The sequence below is a fragment of the Cottoperca gobio genome, chromosome 1 (genome assembly GCF_900634415.1).
Source record: "Cottoperca gobio chromosome 1, fCotGob3.1, whole genome shotgun sequence".
In the NCBI taxonomy this organism is placed as follows: domain Eukaryota; kingdom Metazoa; phylum Chordata; class Actinopteri; order Perciformes; family Bovichtidae; genus Cottoperca; species Cottoperca gobio.
In genome coordinates this window covers 10370399-10384282 of record NC_041355.1, presented here as the reverse complement: position 1 = coordinate 10384282, position 13884 = coordinate 10370399, and the positions used below count along the sequence as shown (strand labels likewise).

The window sequence follows — 13884 nt, the reverse complement described above, 5'->3', positions numbered from 1 at the left end:
TTGTGTCACCAATCAAAGCCCTGCCGTACCTTGTATGCTTGGAAGAGGTCGATGGATCTGCAGACGTCAAATTTGCGGGCCATAAGAAACTTTACAGCCGTAGGTTGGGACACGAGCCCAGCGCTGTGAGGCTGCTCCCTGCTACGCACCTCACCCAGGAACTCCTCCACAGCTTGGGACAAACATGAGAGAGAACATGGAAGGAAAAAGATTAAGTGTTGGTGTGTGAGGAGAGATTAAAGCAGAGAAGAAAAAAGGAGGAAAAACTGATAACTTCATATTTGATGTTTTGAAAAAAAATAATAAAGATATTGGAATTTAGGGAGTAGACTAGAGTAATAGCAAAAAAAAAAAAAAAAGAGAGAAGATAGGCTGATATAAAATGCATGAGTCTGGCAGCCCCCCAGCTTTGTACTTCTTTCCCTGCCAAAGTTACAAAAATGTGTGATACAGATGGTAGCGGCAGACCCTGGATAGTTTATGAACTGTCAGTAGTATCTGCATTGATAAATACAGTTTATGAACTCTCAGTAGTATCTGCATTGATAAATACAGTTTATGAACTGTCAGTAGTATCTGCATTGATAAATACAGTTTATGAACTGTCAGTAGTATCTGCATTGATAAATACAGTTTATGAATTGTCAGTAGTATCTGCATTGATAAATACAGTTTATGAATTGTCAGTAGTATCTGCATTGATAAATACAGTTTATGAATTGTCAGTAGTATCTGCATTGATAAATACAGTTTATGAATTGTCAGTAGTATCTGCATTGATAAACACAGTTTATGAACTGTCAGTAGTATCTGCATTGATAAATACAGTTTATGAACTGTCAGTAGTATCTGCATTGATAAATACAGTTTATGAACTGTCAGTAGTATCTGCATTGATAAATACAGTTTATGAATTGTCAGTAGTATCTGCATTGATAAATACAGTTTATGAATTGTCAGTAGTATCTGCATTGATAAATACAGTTTATGAATTGTCAGTAGTATCTGCATTGATAAACACAGTTTATGAACTGTCAGTAGTATCTGCATTGATAAATACAGTTTATGAACTGTCAGTAGTATCTGCATTGATAAATACAGTTTATGAATTGTCAGTAGTATCTGCATTGATAAATACAGTTTATGAACTGTCAGTAGTATCTGCATTGATAAATACAGTTTATGAATTGTCAGTAGTATCTGCATTGATAAATACAGTTTTGTCTGTAACGTGAATGCAAATGGGCGGGGCCTCAGTCACCGTCTCGGGGTGTAGGGCGTGAGCGAGGGGCTGGTGGGCGCGCCCGCTGCGACGTTGCGGAGGCTTCAAGATGGCGGAAGCCCTGACAACTCAGGAGCAGCTGGTAAGGGTCTCTTTACGGATTTTTTCCTCACATCCCCGTTATGTTTAGTGTGAACCCATATCACCTTCGGTTAATTCTCTAACCGGCGATTTTTTTGTCACGGTAATTGTCCCTGGGAACGATGTGTTCCAGTTCACAGCCCTGGCCCGTTCGCTCCCTCCTGAGCCGACTGACTCCCGTGTGACTGACAGCAGTTAGCATGTGTGTTAGCATGATGGCGTTTGCTAATAGTAGTAGTAGGGATCACTTCACCGGCTGTATATCTCAAATACTCGCTCCCTTGATAACCCAGCTTTAAATGGACCACAAAACTATGTTCATATCGCTAATGTTCACTAGCGACACGTTACCTATAATGTGTCCCACACAGGGGACTTCTCGTTTATTTAATGGTATCGTTAGCCATCCAGCTGCCACATGTAACGTTAACCTAGCTGCTGGCTAATGCTAATAGCTATTGTTGACTTGCAGGGAATTTCCTCGACCGCTACCTTGCTAGACGTTAAAAATCATGTTGGACCAAGTGTGAAGGTTTATATAGACCAAACACTGATTGCTTTAAGTGTGGATTGTCATAATGTGCCATGACACAGATAAAACAGACCAAGATCATCGTACAACGCGAGTGTTTGCTATGAGTCTATTAGGTCACAGTGTACTGCCTATCAGATTTATGGTCGAGAATTCACAGAAGTGATCCTCCGGTTCCTAGCATTGTTGTTGCCAATACTTTCTAGTAAAAGGGGTGGGCCTTAATGATGGCAAACAGCTATTCTGATGACAGCTTAATTTCATAGCTACTTGTTTTATCTTCATCAGGGTTAACTGAACTCTGTAAGATAAGTTTCAGGACACGCTTGTATTTCTCGTCAGATATTCCGATATGTTTTTATGGCTAATATCAGTTTCCCAGATCCGGTAACTGCCCTGAGGCCACTTGATGTTCAACAGCTCTGTAGTTTTAGCTCGTTGCTGAAATCAACGACTTGTTGCCTTGCCTTGGATTAGCCCCACCAAGGCTAGCGACCATCCTTTTGCTGATGTTCAGATACTGGTGGTGGCATACAATGTACCAAAAGGGTATGATTTAAAGGTACCTTTCCTGTCATTGAGTTGTTATAGTGCCCGAAATCCGAAAAATGTTTCACAACTCACTGTTGGCCATTTACAAATATGTGTTTGCATCATCAACATTGATTTAGGGGAAACATTTGTTGAATGATGACACGCACAACTACATGTAACTGAATGCCAACTTAAGGGGTGTCAAGGGTACTAAATTGTACCTTTTTTTGATATTTTTATTTGTCTGATTTGATCCCTTGTTTCTCTGTCTCGGTCAAAATGCAAGGACAAGGTGTTGGTTATTTATGTTTGTTTCTCTGCAACTTCCAATGTGTGTCCAGTCACAGCATAGTGCTCAGTACATTCTAGTCACAGATTCAGACTTCTTTCAGAGACCGGACGTCAGTCTTTTTAAGTCCTGGTGTTGTGACTGAATGAGTGATCAGATATGCTGTGCTGATATGATTCCACACATGTATGTTAGTAATGTGGTGGTATGCTACATTACCTTTCTATAAGGCCACCTCTGCTGACAATGAGTCATACATTTTTTTTTTAAATGATTTTTCCTATTGTGGTTTATAGATTACCTGTATCTATCCTCTATTATGAAATATAACATTCAGATAAAGTGGAGCAGGAGTAGGGCTGCAGGAGTAAGGCCTAAATGATCATCACGATTAATTTGATCAATATTGAAATCATAATTAATTAAACTTATTGATAGAATTTTGGGACAAAATATAATTTTTTTACTTCCACACGTACACAGTCAGAGCACTGCTTTCACGTCCACGTTCTGCTACATTCCTGCTAATGTACAAGTCTTTGCATCAAAATAAGACTGGTCCTTATTCACAGTGGATATCCTTTTAAGCAAAATGTAGATAAAATTGTATTAAAGATTTATTTGCATCAAAATAAAAATACTTTTTCTTTTCAACAGGATTTTATTTCATTTTGGTTTTTCTCTTTCTGTTCATATTACTCTTCTACTCTGGACTGTAGCTGCAACATTTAAGAAAGTGTTTTATGAGTGAATCACACCATTTAAACTTCAATATCACAGTCAATCATGTTAATTTAATTGTGGGAAGCCAAAATCATGATTGTAATTGATCTAGTGATTGTGCAGCCCTAAGCAGGGGGGATATTTCATTCCACACAGCAAAGTCCAGATTTTTTATGAGTGTCTATAATTTTGTCCGTCATCTAATAATAAAATTGATCATGAGTCAAGATTGCATCAGGGTTTGGGTGCATCTTGTTATCACGCCCAATAACAATTGAATAGGGAAACTCTGTTTTAAGATGAGTTTTTCACTTGACATCCGCTTTCTCCTTTTTTGTCCCACGAGAGTAGATTCAAGTTTTGTACATGGCTGATGAGTTAATCTGTCGTGCATAGACTCCTTGTGCTGGTTACATATTTGAAGGACAGATGCAGTTCACTTGGGTGAAAACAAGCTGACTGTTGTATCCTGGCATTTGAGTGCTTTCATCCACAGCATTATCCAGGGTCTGCCGCTACCATCTGTATCACACATTTTTGTAACTTTGGCAGGGAAAGAAGTACAAAGCTGGGGGGCTGCCAGACTCATGCATTTTATATCAGCCTATCTTCTCTCTTTTTTTTTTTTTTTTTTGCTATTACTCTAGTCTACTCCCTAAATTCCAATATCTTTATTATTTTTTTTCAAAACATCAAATATGATGTTATCAGTTTTTCCTCCTTTTTTCTTCTCTGCTTTAATCTCTCCTCACACACCAACACTTAATCTTTTTCCTTCCATGTTCTCTCTCATGTTTGTCCCAGGCTGTGGAGGAGTTCCTGGGTGAGGTGCGTAGCAGGGAGCAGCCTCACAGCGCTGGGCTCGTGTCCCAACCTACGGCTGTAAAGTTTCTTATGGCCCGCAAATTTGACGTCTGCAGATCCATCGACCTCTTCCAAGCATACAAGGTACGGCAGGGCTTTGATTGGTGACACAAGTGAATTTACTGTTTTACTTCTATTATCAGCAGTACACTACAGGGCTTAATTAGTGCTAAAGGATCAGGGGAAGATATTCAATTGCAAGTTTTCTGACCCCACCTTTTCTTAATATTGTGATTGTGAGGGGTTAGAATTGCTTGCTGCTGTTAGATATTGGCTGACAGTGTAAACATTTTGATATCTGACTGGCTTCCCCTAATGATATGTTGACAGCTCTCCACTGTAGCAGCATAACAGGCCTGCTAGTCATAACATGTCCAGTTATAACAGCTCATAATGTTATTTGGTGGTGATGGCCTAGTGGTCTAGTGGTGCGCCTTCCAAACAGAACACCAGAAGGTTGTGAGTTCAATACCAGAGGCTGCCACCATTGTGCCCCTGAGCAAGGCACTTAACCCTGTAGTCAGTTTACTGTTAGTCGCTCTGGATAAGAGCGTCTGCTAAATGACCTGTAATGTATGCAAAACTGAATAGCAGCATGCTGTGAGTGAGAAAGTCCGACCACCACCTGATCCATACAGGAAGTGACGCAATATCATGAACAACAGCCGTAAAATGTAATCACAATAAGGAACAATCTGCACAACACAAGTGTGCCACAGGCATTTGATTTACAACAGTAGACTACAAAATTGAAATAATCTTTTTTGATGCTGTTTGTTTACATGCTACTTTAGCTGCAAGCTAATGACGTTCCACTTCTCTCCTGTCTCTGCCACCATGTATCGAAATTAGAACACAAGAATCAAAGAGGGCATCATCAATATCAACCCCGACGAGGAGCCCCTACGCTCTGAGCTGCTGAGTGGCAAATTTACAGTCCTGGTGAGTGTTGAAGCAATTGTGAGCCACACTTCAGGATACACAGACAGTGTTGCACATGCTGGTCATTTAAGAAGTGTTTGTGTACGTGCATGGCAGTCTGCACATGTATGCCTAGCGTTGTGTCTTTTTTTGAATGGAGATGGAGTAAAAGATGGTCTTAAAATGTTCAGAATCGGAATTTATAGCCGCCCTTTCTCACGATTCTCAGAATTCGCATTGATTTGTATAATAACCTGTTAATGTTCCTACCAGCCTGGCCGTGATGCAAAGGGTGCTGCTCTAGCGCTCTTCACTGCCCGTCTCCATCGGCCAGACGTCACCACCCACAAAGCTGTGCTGCAGGCCATCATCTATCAGCTGGACAAAGCCATAGAGAGGTGATGCCCTAACCAATATACATACAATGTTATATTTGCACTTTATCTTGTTGTTGTTATTGTTGAATAGAGTATTGCCTTATTTCTAAGTTTCTCTGGGGTATATTTTATGAAATTATATGTTTCTTATGGCTTTTGACCCTCTTCCTCTGCTTTTATTTTGAAAATCTTTGCTTCCCAGTTTACAAACTCAAAGAGACGGACTCATATTTATCTACGACATGACCAACTCCAGCTATGGCAACTTTGACTATGAGCTCTGTGTCAAGATCCTCAATTTGCTTAAGGTAAATATACGGAGCGTCCTCTGTTGCTCTCATGTTCCTGCCATCAAGTGTTTGGTGTCAAAACTGTCTCTGAAATTAAACACTCTTTTGTCTGTATAATGTTGTTTTTCCTAGGGGGCATTTCCAGCTCGTCTAAAATGTGTCTTCATTGTGTCTTCGCCTCTTTGGTTTCGAGCGCCTTTTGCTGTCCTCCGCCTGTTTGTGCGTGAGAAGCTGAGAGAAAGGGTATGCATGCCTCATTTTCAGTTGGAGTTCTGTCATAGTGTGTAAGATGTTTGGTTGTCATTTGAAATGTTTTTTCTTTCTTCTCCATTCACCAGGTGTGCACAGTGAAAGCTCATGAGTTGGCCAGTCACATCCCAGTCTCCTCCCTCCCTGAACACCTGGGTGGGACATCCCAGTACAGCCACGTGGCTTGGATCCAGTCCTGTGTTAACACACACACAAACACAGTTCAGGGTGACACACAAGAACAGGACACGCACGACTGTGTGGGAAGCCTGCTGCGCTCCTACAGCTTGGAGTGCAGCAACACAAGCGCAGGCGCTACACTGTCCCACACTCATATCAACACACAGTTAGGTTCCGAGCTAGCCGTGGCTAACTCTAACTGCTACGATGATAGCAACGCTAACCCACACAACCACTGCGTAGTGGCGGAGGGCAGAACTCAAGGCCCAGGACCGTACCCACAGTCTGCTGCAAACAGGCCGCAGGGGAACCACCAACACTGGAACGGCTCAGCTGTGAGCGAGGCCAACATGGCTGTTAGCGGCTCTAGCCCCAACGCTAACATAAATGGTTGTGGCCGCCAAGCCCCTCCCCAGTCGGACACGCCCCCTGACACACCGCTTTCCCATAAAGGTGACGGAGATGTGGAGGACAGACAGGTAACAGACTCTGCCCACAGGTCTCAGAACGACGATGTGAAGGAGGAGGAGGAGGAGGAGGAGGAGGAGGAGGATGGCGGCGAGGAAGAGGAAGGGGTGCCTCCATTGCCAGAGAAATCTTTGCCTCGCCCCCCGCACCAGCCTTCCTCCCAGTCCCCGCCGCCGCCCCTGTCCTCATCATGGGGTCCTGATGATGAGGACAGCTGCATGGAGGCATCGATTCACATGCCCGAGCAGGGAGGCATGACGGTGCATGATCTGGTGGAACATGTGAAGAGAAAGAAGAAGAAGGGGATTTATCAGGAGTACGAGGAGATCAGGAAGGAGCCACCAGCAGGCACCTTTGACTACTCCAAGTAAGAGATACAAAATATATTCTATCCATTGGGCTCCTATGTGACTCAATAGCATTTTTAGAATCAGTCTCTCTGTACCAAAGTGAAGGAACATTTTATGGCAGACAGCACAACATTTAAATCTCTCATGTTTCCTCACTTTGTATTCTGCCTTTACAGAAAACTGTCAAATCAAATAAAGAACAGGTACAGTGACGTTCTCTGCCTGGACCAGTCACGGGTGGGACTCTGCCAGCTCTGTGATGATGAGGATGAGGTAATAATTTATTTACCAAACTTCAGGTCTCCCTGTTTGATGTTTAATGATCTCTGGAATCATTTCATTCACCAATTGCCTCCAAAAGTTGATACTATGTGGATGATTTTATTGACGTTTGCTGCTAAATTGTTATTAGGCTTCTGTTTCACCTTCTCATAAGAAGTATGTAGTGGTAACTTCTTAGAGAATATAACGTTATACATGCATGCATTTAGTTGAGGGCACTGAGATGATCAGCAAATGTGTGTGTGTGTGTGTGTGTGTGTGTGTGTGTGTGTGTGTGTGTGTGTGTGTGTGTGTGTGTGTGTGTGTGTGTGTGTGTGTGTGTGTGTGTGTGTGTGTGTGTGTGTGTGTGTGTGTGTGTGTGTGTGTGTGTGTGTGTGTGTTTATGAGACTCCAGTCTACAGTTTCAATCATTTACTGCAACAACAAATTGGCCAATAGTAATGTTAAATGTGCTCCTACAGGAGGCAGTAGATCCTAACACCAACCAGTGAGTCTCACCCCGTTTCTGTGTTTTGCAGACCTCAGATTACATTAATGCCAGTTTCATGGATGGGTACAAGAGGAGCAACGCCTACATCGCAACTCAGGGTGAGCAGCTGTTGGCACAAACATGGTCCTACTCCTTATTATCTTTAAATAGTTCTTTATGCTATTTACACTTTTTCTGCTCCAACCCTCCTCAGTCCTCCCTCAGACCTCTCTCAGACCTCAGTGTTACGATGACTTGACAGACTTTTGTGTCCTTCAGGTCCTTTGCCAAAAACGTTTGGTGACTTCTGGCGTATGGTGTGGGAACAGATGGTACTTATCATTGTCATGACCACCAGGTGAGAATCCTTTTACATCTGAGTTTTGAAGTCCTCTGACTTGCACAGGTCTTTGCATGTAAACTGTTCATTACAATTAAAATAGTGTTTTTGAGAACCCGTACAGATCCTGGGTGGGCTGATGACGAGATTAAAAAGATGTGTAATTCTGTGTGTCTCAGAGTGGTGGAGCGAGGGCGTGTCAAGTGTGGTCAGTACTGGCCTCTTGAGGATGGCAGGACTGAGCAGCACGGATACTTCTTGGTCAGGAACACACACATCCAGGTGTTTCAGGACTTCAAACTCTCTCATCTTGAACTTTACAACACACAGGTAAGTCACACTGAAACCACTAGTACTATTTACGATTTAAATCTTAATTCTGTTAATTGGAGATAATAAAATGGCCTTAAATTGCGTCAGATGTATTTAAAATTATAGGAAAAGAGAACTCGATACGACATTGCTGACTCCAGATTGTGGGATTACTTTTGTCAGTGGAATCTTTTCTATTTTGAAAATATCCCCACTTCATGTGATTTGACAGTGAAACTTGCCATGGATATCGACTCGCATGCACATACATGTCCTTTCAAAAAAAAACAGTCAGATGTAATCTTCTATGAACCTTTGTGACCTTTCCTTAGTCTGGAGAGCGACGGGAGGTTTGCCACTACCTCTATGTCAGCTGGCCAGACTTTGGGGTGCCCAAAAGTGCTTCTGCTATGTTGGACTTCCGTGAGCATGTACTTCAGAGGAGGGAGGCTGCAGTCCAGAGTCTGGGCTCCAGTTGGACGGGTCCTCCAGGAGGCCCCCCTGTGGTTGTGCACTGCAGTGCCGGCATTGGTCGCACAGGTAAACGCATCTTATGTGAACTGTTACCTGTCCTATCCTGTGTTTCTCTCTCATGGCAGTTGCTGCTTTGACACCTGAATTTCCCTACGGGGATTAATAAAGGTTTATTTTGAATTACCTTTGCAGAGTTCAATTCAGCAATTAGCCTTCGTGCCAACACACAGATGCCGTGGAGCTTGATTAAAGATTGGGCCGATTTAACATTATCTGGATATCCTCATTAATTGCGCAGTTGTTGAAGTAATGTTCAATCATGTGAGCACTGTTCTGAGCTGGTACAGGGCTGGTCGTCCATGGACAAGTTTACCACCGGCAACTATTATGCTCACTATAACTAGAGAAATGTAGGAATAATAGGCAGGCTACAAATATAAACATTCAGACAGTTACTAACTAAAGTTACATGTTAACTCACCAAAGATCATTGGCGTAGTGTGTCCACTTTGGCTGCAGATAAAAGTCCAGTGGATTGTCGGCAGCAACAACAGGTAACGTTATACAAAGCGACAGGACACAGTGGGCTCCCTGCTGCTCAAAACATAAACCTCTGTAGCTGTTGGCTAACTTTGTCTCTTTCCCCTGCACACATGGACCAATGTCTTTATGCAAAGACCTTGTTCCTTTTGAGTTATGTGGCTTTGGGTTGGCATACAGTGTTGCGTTAAAACAAGACTATTTAGTATCCTCTGAAAATGTTCTTGTGCAATACCTAAGTTTTTATACCGATACAAAACATGTTCTCTTCATGTAAACATTTGACTTTGATTTGTTTTTCATTAAACAAACTAGCAAAAGTTACATAATGTTAAATGTTGTCTGAAGTAGTCGTACAAGAACTTCTACGTTTGATCTAAAAAGTCAAAAACTTGTGAAATGATGATTTTAACGTCTCTAATTAAAGTGCCAGTAAAAGAAGAGTGTGAATCTGAGCAAGTATTCGATGCCGGCTTTGAGTACTAGTTCTTTCCCTTTCCTTTGGTCAGTAACAAACAAGTATTAAGGTTTGATACCTAGCCCTCAACATACTCTTAAATGTATTCTTATTCCATAGTTTTAGATTTTGCTCTGGTGTTGCGTCTGTATTGTCGAGTCTTTTTCATGAAGTATGTGCACGCAATTTGGTAACTTTTTTCCATTTTCTCTCCATCTATGTTCACTGACCAGGCACGTTCTGTACACTGGACATCTGCCTGTCCCGGCTGGAGGACATCGCCTCAGTAGATGTTCGTCAGACGGTGCGGCGGATGCGTACACAGAGAGCTTTCAGCATCCAGACCTGGGACCAGTACTACTTCTGCTACACGGCAGTCATCGAGTATGGCCAGCGCCATGGGAAACTGAGCCCAGTGCAGTGGTCTGACTCAGACCTCGAGACTGACAGCGAGTGAGGGACACGTGGAGGGATAGAAAAAAAACCTAAGCCGAAGTCATAGGAACGAAAGAAGGACGTTTCAGAGTAGAGGAGCGAGAGGACTCTTCTGTGATAAGAAGAGACAGAGGATGGATATCACGTTTTGGCTCTTGATGCAATGATACAGACTCCCACGTCTGCTCTACCCTCACATGAATGGATCGACAGAGGAGGTGAAGAGCTGAAGAAAAAGCATACAGGGAGTGGAGACTGTGCATTGCGTCACCGATTGAGAAAGCTGTCCTGCCAATTTCCGAGCCCCTTTTTTTTATTTAGCAAACTACAGGGGGACTTGGCCTGCCCTGAACCTGTCTTGTTGACAAGAGAGTTGTACGAGTTGTAGCATTTTTATATTGACTTGCACATGAGGAATGACAAACTTGAACTTTACCCCTTGAAGCCCTCCAAACCCCAGTCTTTGTTCCTCTTTGTATTTCTTGTTCCTTTTTAACCCTGAACACGTCTGTGATCAGATAAAATGTGAAGGGTATAAAAAGGTGAAATTTGGAAAGGTTTTGTTTTGTGGTTTGTTTTTTTTGAGAGGAAATGGCTGTGCGTGAGCAAATGGTCGTAAGCGACAGTAGATCAGCGTGTGAGCCATTTAGTCCATTTCCGTTTCTTCTTTATTTTCCATGTCCTGTTTTTTCTATGGTGCATTTTCTATGTGTGTTTCATATTTGTGCATATTGTCGACTAACTTTTCAAAGCCAAAGTCCTCACCCTGAATGCTTGGATGTACTCCTTACTGAGATATTATAGACTGAAGCCCATGTACATTCTTGTAACATACGTTTATACATTATTGTGCATAATAATAACCTCTGAAAGAAGAGCAAAAAAAGCCTTGTTTAATATAACTGACTTAACCGTGAGAAGAAATATCTATGTAGCGAGCCAGGCTATGACAAAATATAGAAAAGGGTTCTGGTATTAAAACTGATATCGTATTGCAAATCTGTGTGATTTGTCAGGTCTAACATCATCTTTACTGTCGGAGCGTTCTGGTTGGACGATCTTAAGTAATTTCGCCTTAACTTGATTCACTGCCTCGTCGTTCTCAGACCTAAACCATACCTGAAACTGTAAACTTTAATTTCCCCTTTTGTTCTTTCCCTTTTTAAATCTTACTCCCTTGCTACCACAACTGTCGTGTTTGATTCTCGAGGCATATTCTGCCTCAGATTATTGTGCCTTCAAGTTTTCCTTAGCTTAATGTCTCGCTAGTATAGTAATAACACCCAAACGAGTGCACTTGAATAGTACACGTTGACTATGTGTCACACAGGACACCCACATTTTGCCTATAGTCCTGTACATAGTACACTACTTATGAATAACATGGAAGTAGTGAGTTACCTGGGACTAAGCTCTGGTTTGAGACATGGCTTTTCTTTTATCATTTGACCTCAGGGGGTAATTCTAGTGTTTTTTGCCTGGTGTCAAAGATCCATTTCTGGGTTTGCCTCTGGTAAATTATCATTTAAGAAAACTATATCAACTTTATTTTGTATTTTTTACTGTATTGTATCCTACTATATTTATGTCTTTGTAAAACTTCTACAATATTGAAATCAGTGAATGTTGGTACGATGCTACAAAGAAAAGCAAGTTAATGCATTTGATAAGCTGAACAAATCAGATGGGGAGTGAAATATATTTTTTGTTTTTCACAATGAGATTTTGGTGGAAAATGTCACTTGCCATTGTATTTTCAGAACTGACTTGTATAAAGGGTGTATGTTCAATTCTAGAACAATAGAGAAGGGGCGGGGGGGAGGGGAGGGGAAGCTAACGAGTATGTTTTTAGACAGCTTATTGTTAAACTCAATAACAATTACATTAACTTCTTGTACTGTCTGGTACCCAATGCCAAGGACAAAGCAAAAGAGAGCTATCAAAAATGAAAGAAAAGAAAGTCAAGTGGCTGCCATTTCTGTTCACAAAACCCCAGCTTGATGTCTATGAGTAAAAAAAAAAAAAAAATTATAAAGGGTTATGGTTGCATGGAAAGTGAGCCTTGAATGTTTTTTGGGTAATGGTGTCCGAGCAATTTAGTCAAGACAGACATGGATATTGTTGGTGAATGTGGACCCTGCATCCCTCAATGCCAAAGGCCCAGGCTCACCGTAAAGATTATTTCCTATCACACATCCTCACTAGCCCACTAGCATGGACCTACCAGTGCAGCCTTGCATCCACGGACACAGAAAGACTCGGGAGCACATCGGGAATAACTAAAGATTATTTGTAAACACCCAATGGGGGGAGAGTGTGTATGTAAAAGAGTCTCGGTCCCCATGCTACTTTTAATTTGTTGTATGAGAAACAAAGAATGCAACATGCATTTGTCATTTGGTGTTCATTTAATGTTTCCTTCTGTGCTTTAAGTTCTTGTGATTGAATTATGGCCTTTTACATGCTGTCAGCCCAGCTGTCCCATTAAAGCAACGGTATTACTATCTTGAATGAATACAAAGCTAATGTGATCTCTTTATACATGAAATGTGCTACATAGGACATGTACACTCATGTTCTCAGCAAATGTTTTCCAAGCAAATCTTCACTTTCCATTCAATGTTTCTGTTTTAAACGGCTGTCAATCAACAAAAGCAACCAGCTTTAGGCTTATACATGTAGGTTTGTGTCAGTAGACTAGTTTCTGTGCCTGGCACCAGCAAAGGAGAAGTAACAAAGTACATAAACATAAATACATGTATACCTCCACTTCACTACACGTCAGAGGGAAATATAGTAGGATTTTATATACAAAACACCCGATGAGATTATAAAATATGAAACCTACTGTGCTTAAAAACTGATGTAAAGCTTTTACAACAGCAGGCAGCATATGTATTTGTTGTCTAGTGCTAGATGATGTTTTCAATGTGTTTTGAACTTTTGGTTCACGAGGAGCCAGTTGGCTTAGTTACTGTTGCTATGCGTGTTAGGCCTTCCAATCCAGCGCTGCACTTATGAATTGAGAAGCAGCGAGAGCAGCTGATTTATCACTCAAAACCCCTGGTACTTGGAAAGGCTTCTTGTCTTCAGACAGAAATAGCCAAACACTTATTTTTAGTCCAGCTGAAATGACAACTGTGGCTGGCAGGCTAATGTTACTGCCTTACAGTTTAATCCGTTCCTTACACTTATGTTCTGCTATTTTTATAAAAGCAATAAAACATGCGATGGCCTTCCAGCAGAAATGACTATAAAGCTATATCACAGAGTTGTATCTTAGCTTAGGGTCAAATCCAAACTGCTTTTATTACTCTTATTACCTTCAACATTAGAATATAGTTTCTTCTGGAGGACTGTGGATTTTGTCCCCCATCACTGGAAACACAAAGAAAGGATCTCTAAATGGCCAATATGAACAGATGATTATAGCAG

The 13884-nt window shown here is 41.6% G+C and overlaps 1 protein-coding gene across 1 annotated transcript; it reads left to right on the top strand.

The window, feature by feature from the left end:
* Positions 1 to 1331: 1331 nt before the first annotated feature.
* ptpn9b (protein tyrosine phosphatase non-receptor type 9b) lies at positions 1332 to 12970 on the top strand. Its single transcript, XM_029433861.1, has 13 exons — positions 1332 to 1364; positions 4246 to 4389; positions 5158 to 5247; positions 5500 to 5624; positions 5806 to 5911; positions 6026 to 6136; positions 6232 to 7157; positions 7317 to 7413; positions 7941 to 8010; positions 8171 to 8249; positions 8411 to 8561; positions 8876 to 9083; positions 10248 to 12970. Exons 1-13 carry the CDS (start codon positions 1332 to 1334, stop codon positions 10469 to 10471), a joined length of 2364 nt encoding a protein of 787 aa, XP_029289721.1. The 3' UTR covers positions 10472 to 12970.
* Positions 12971 to 13884: the final 914 nt, after the last annotated feature.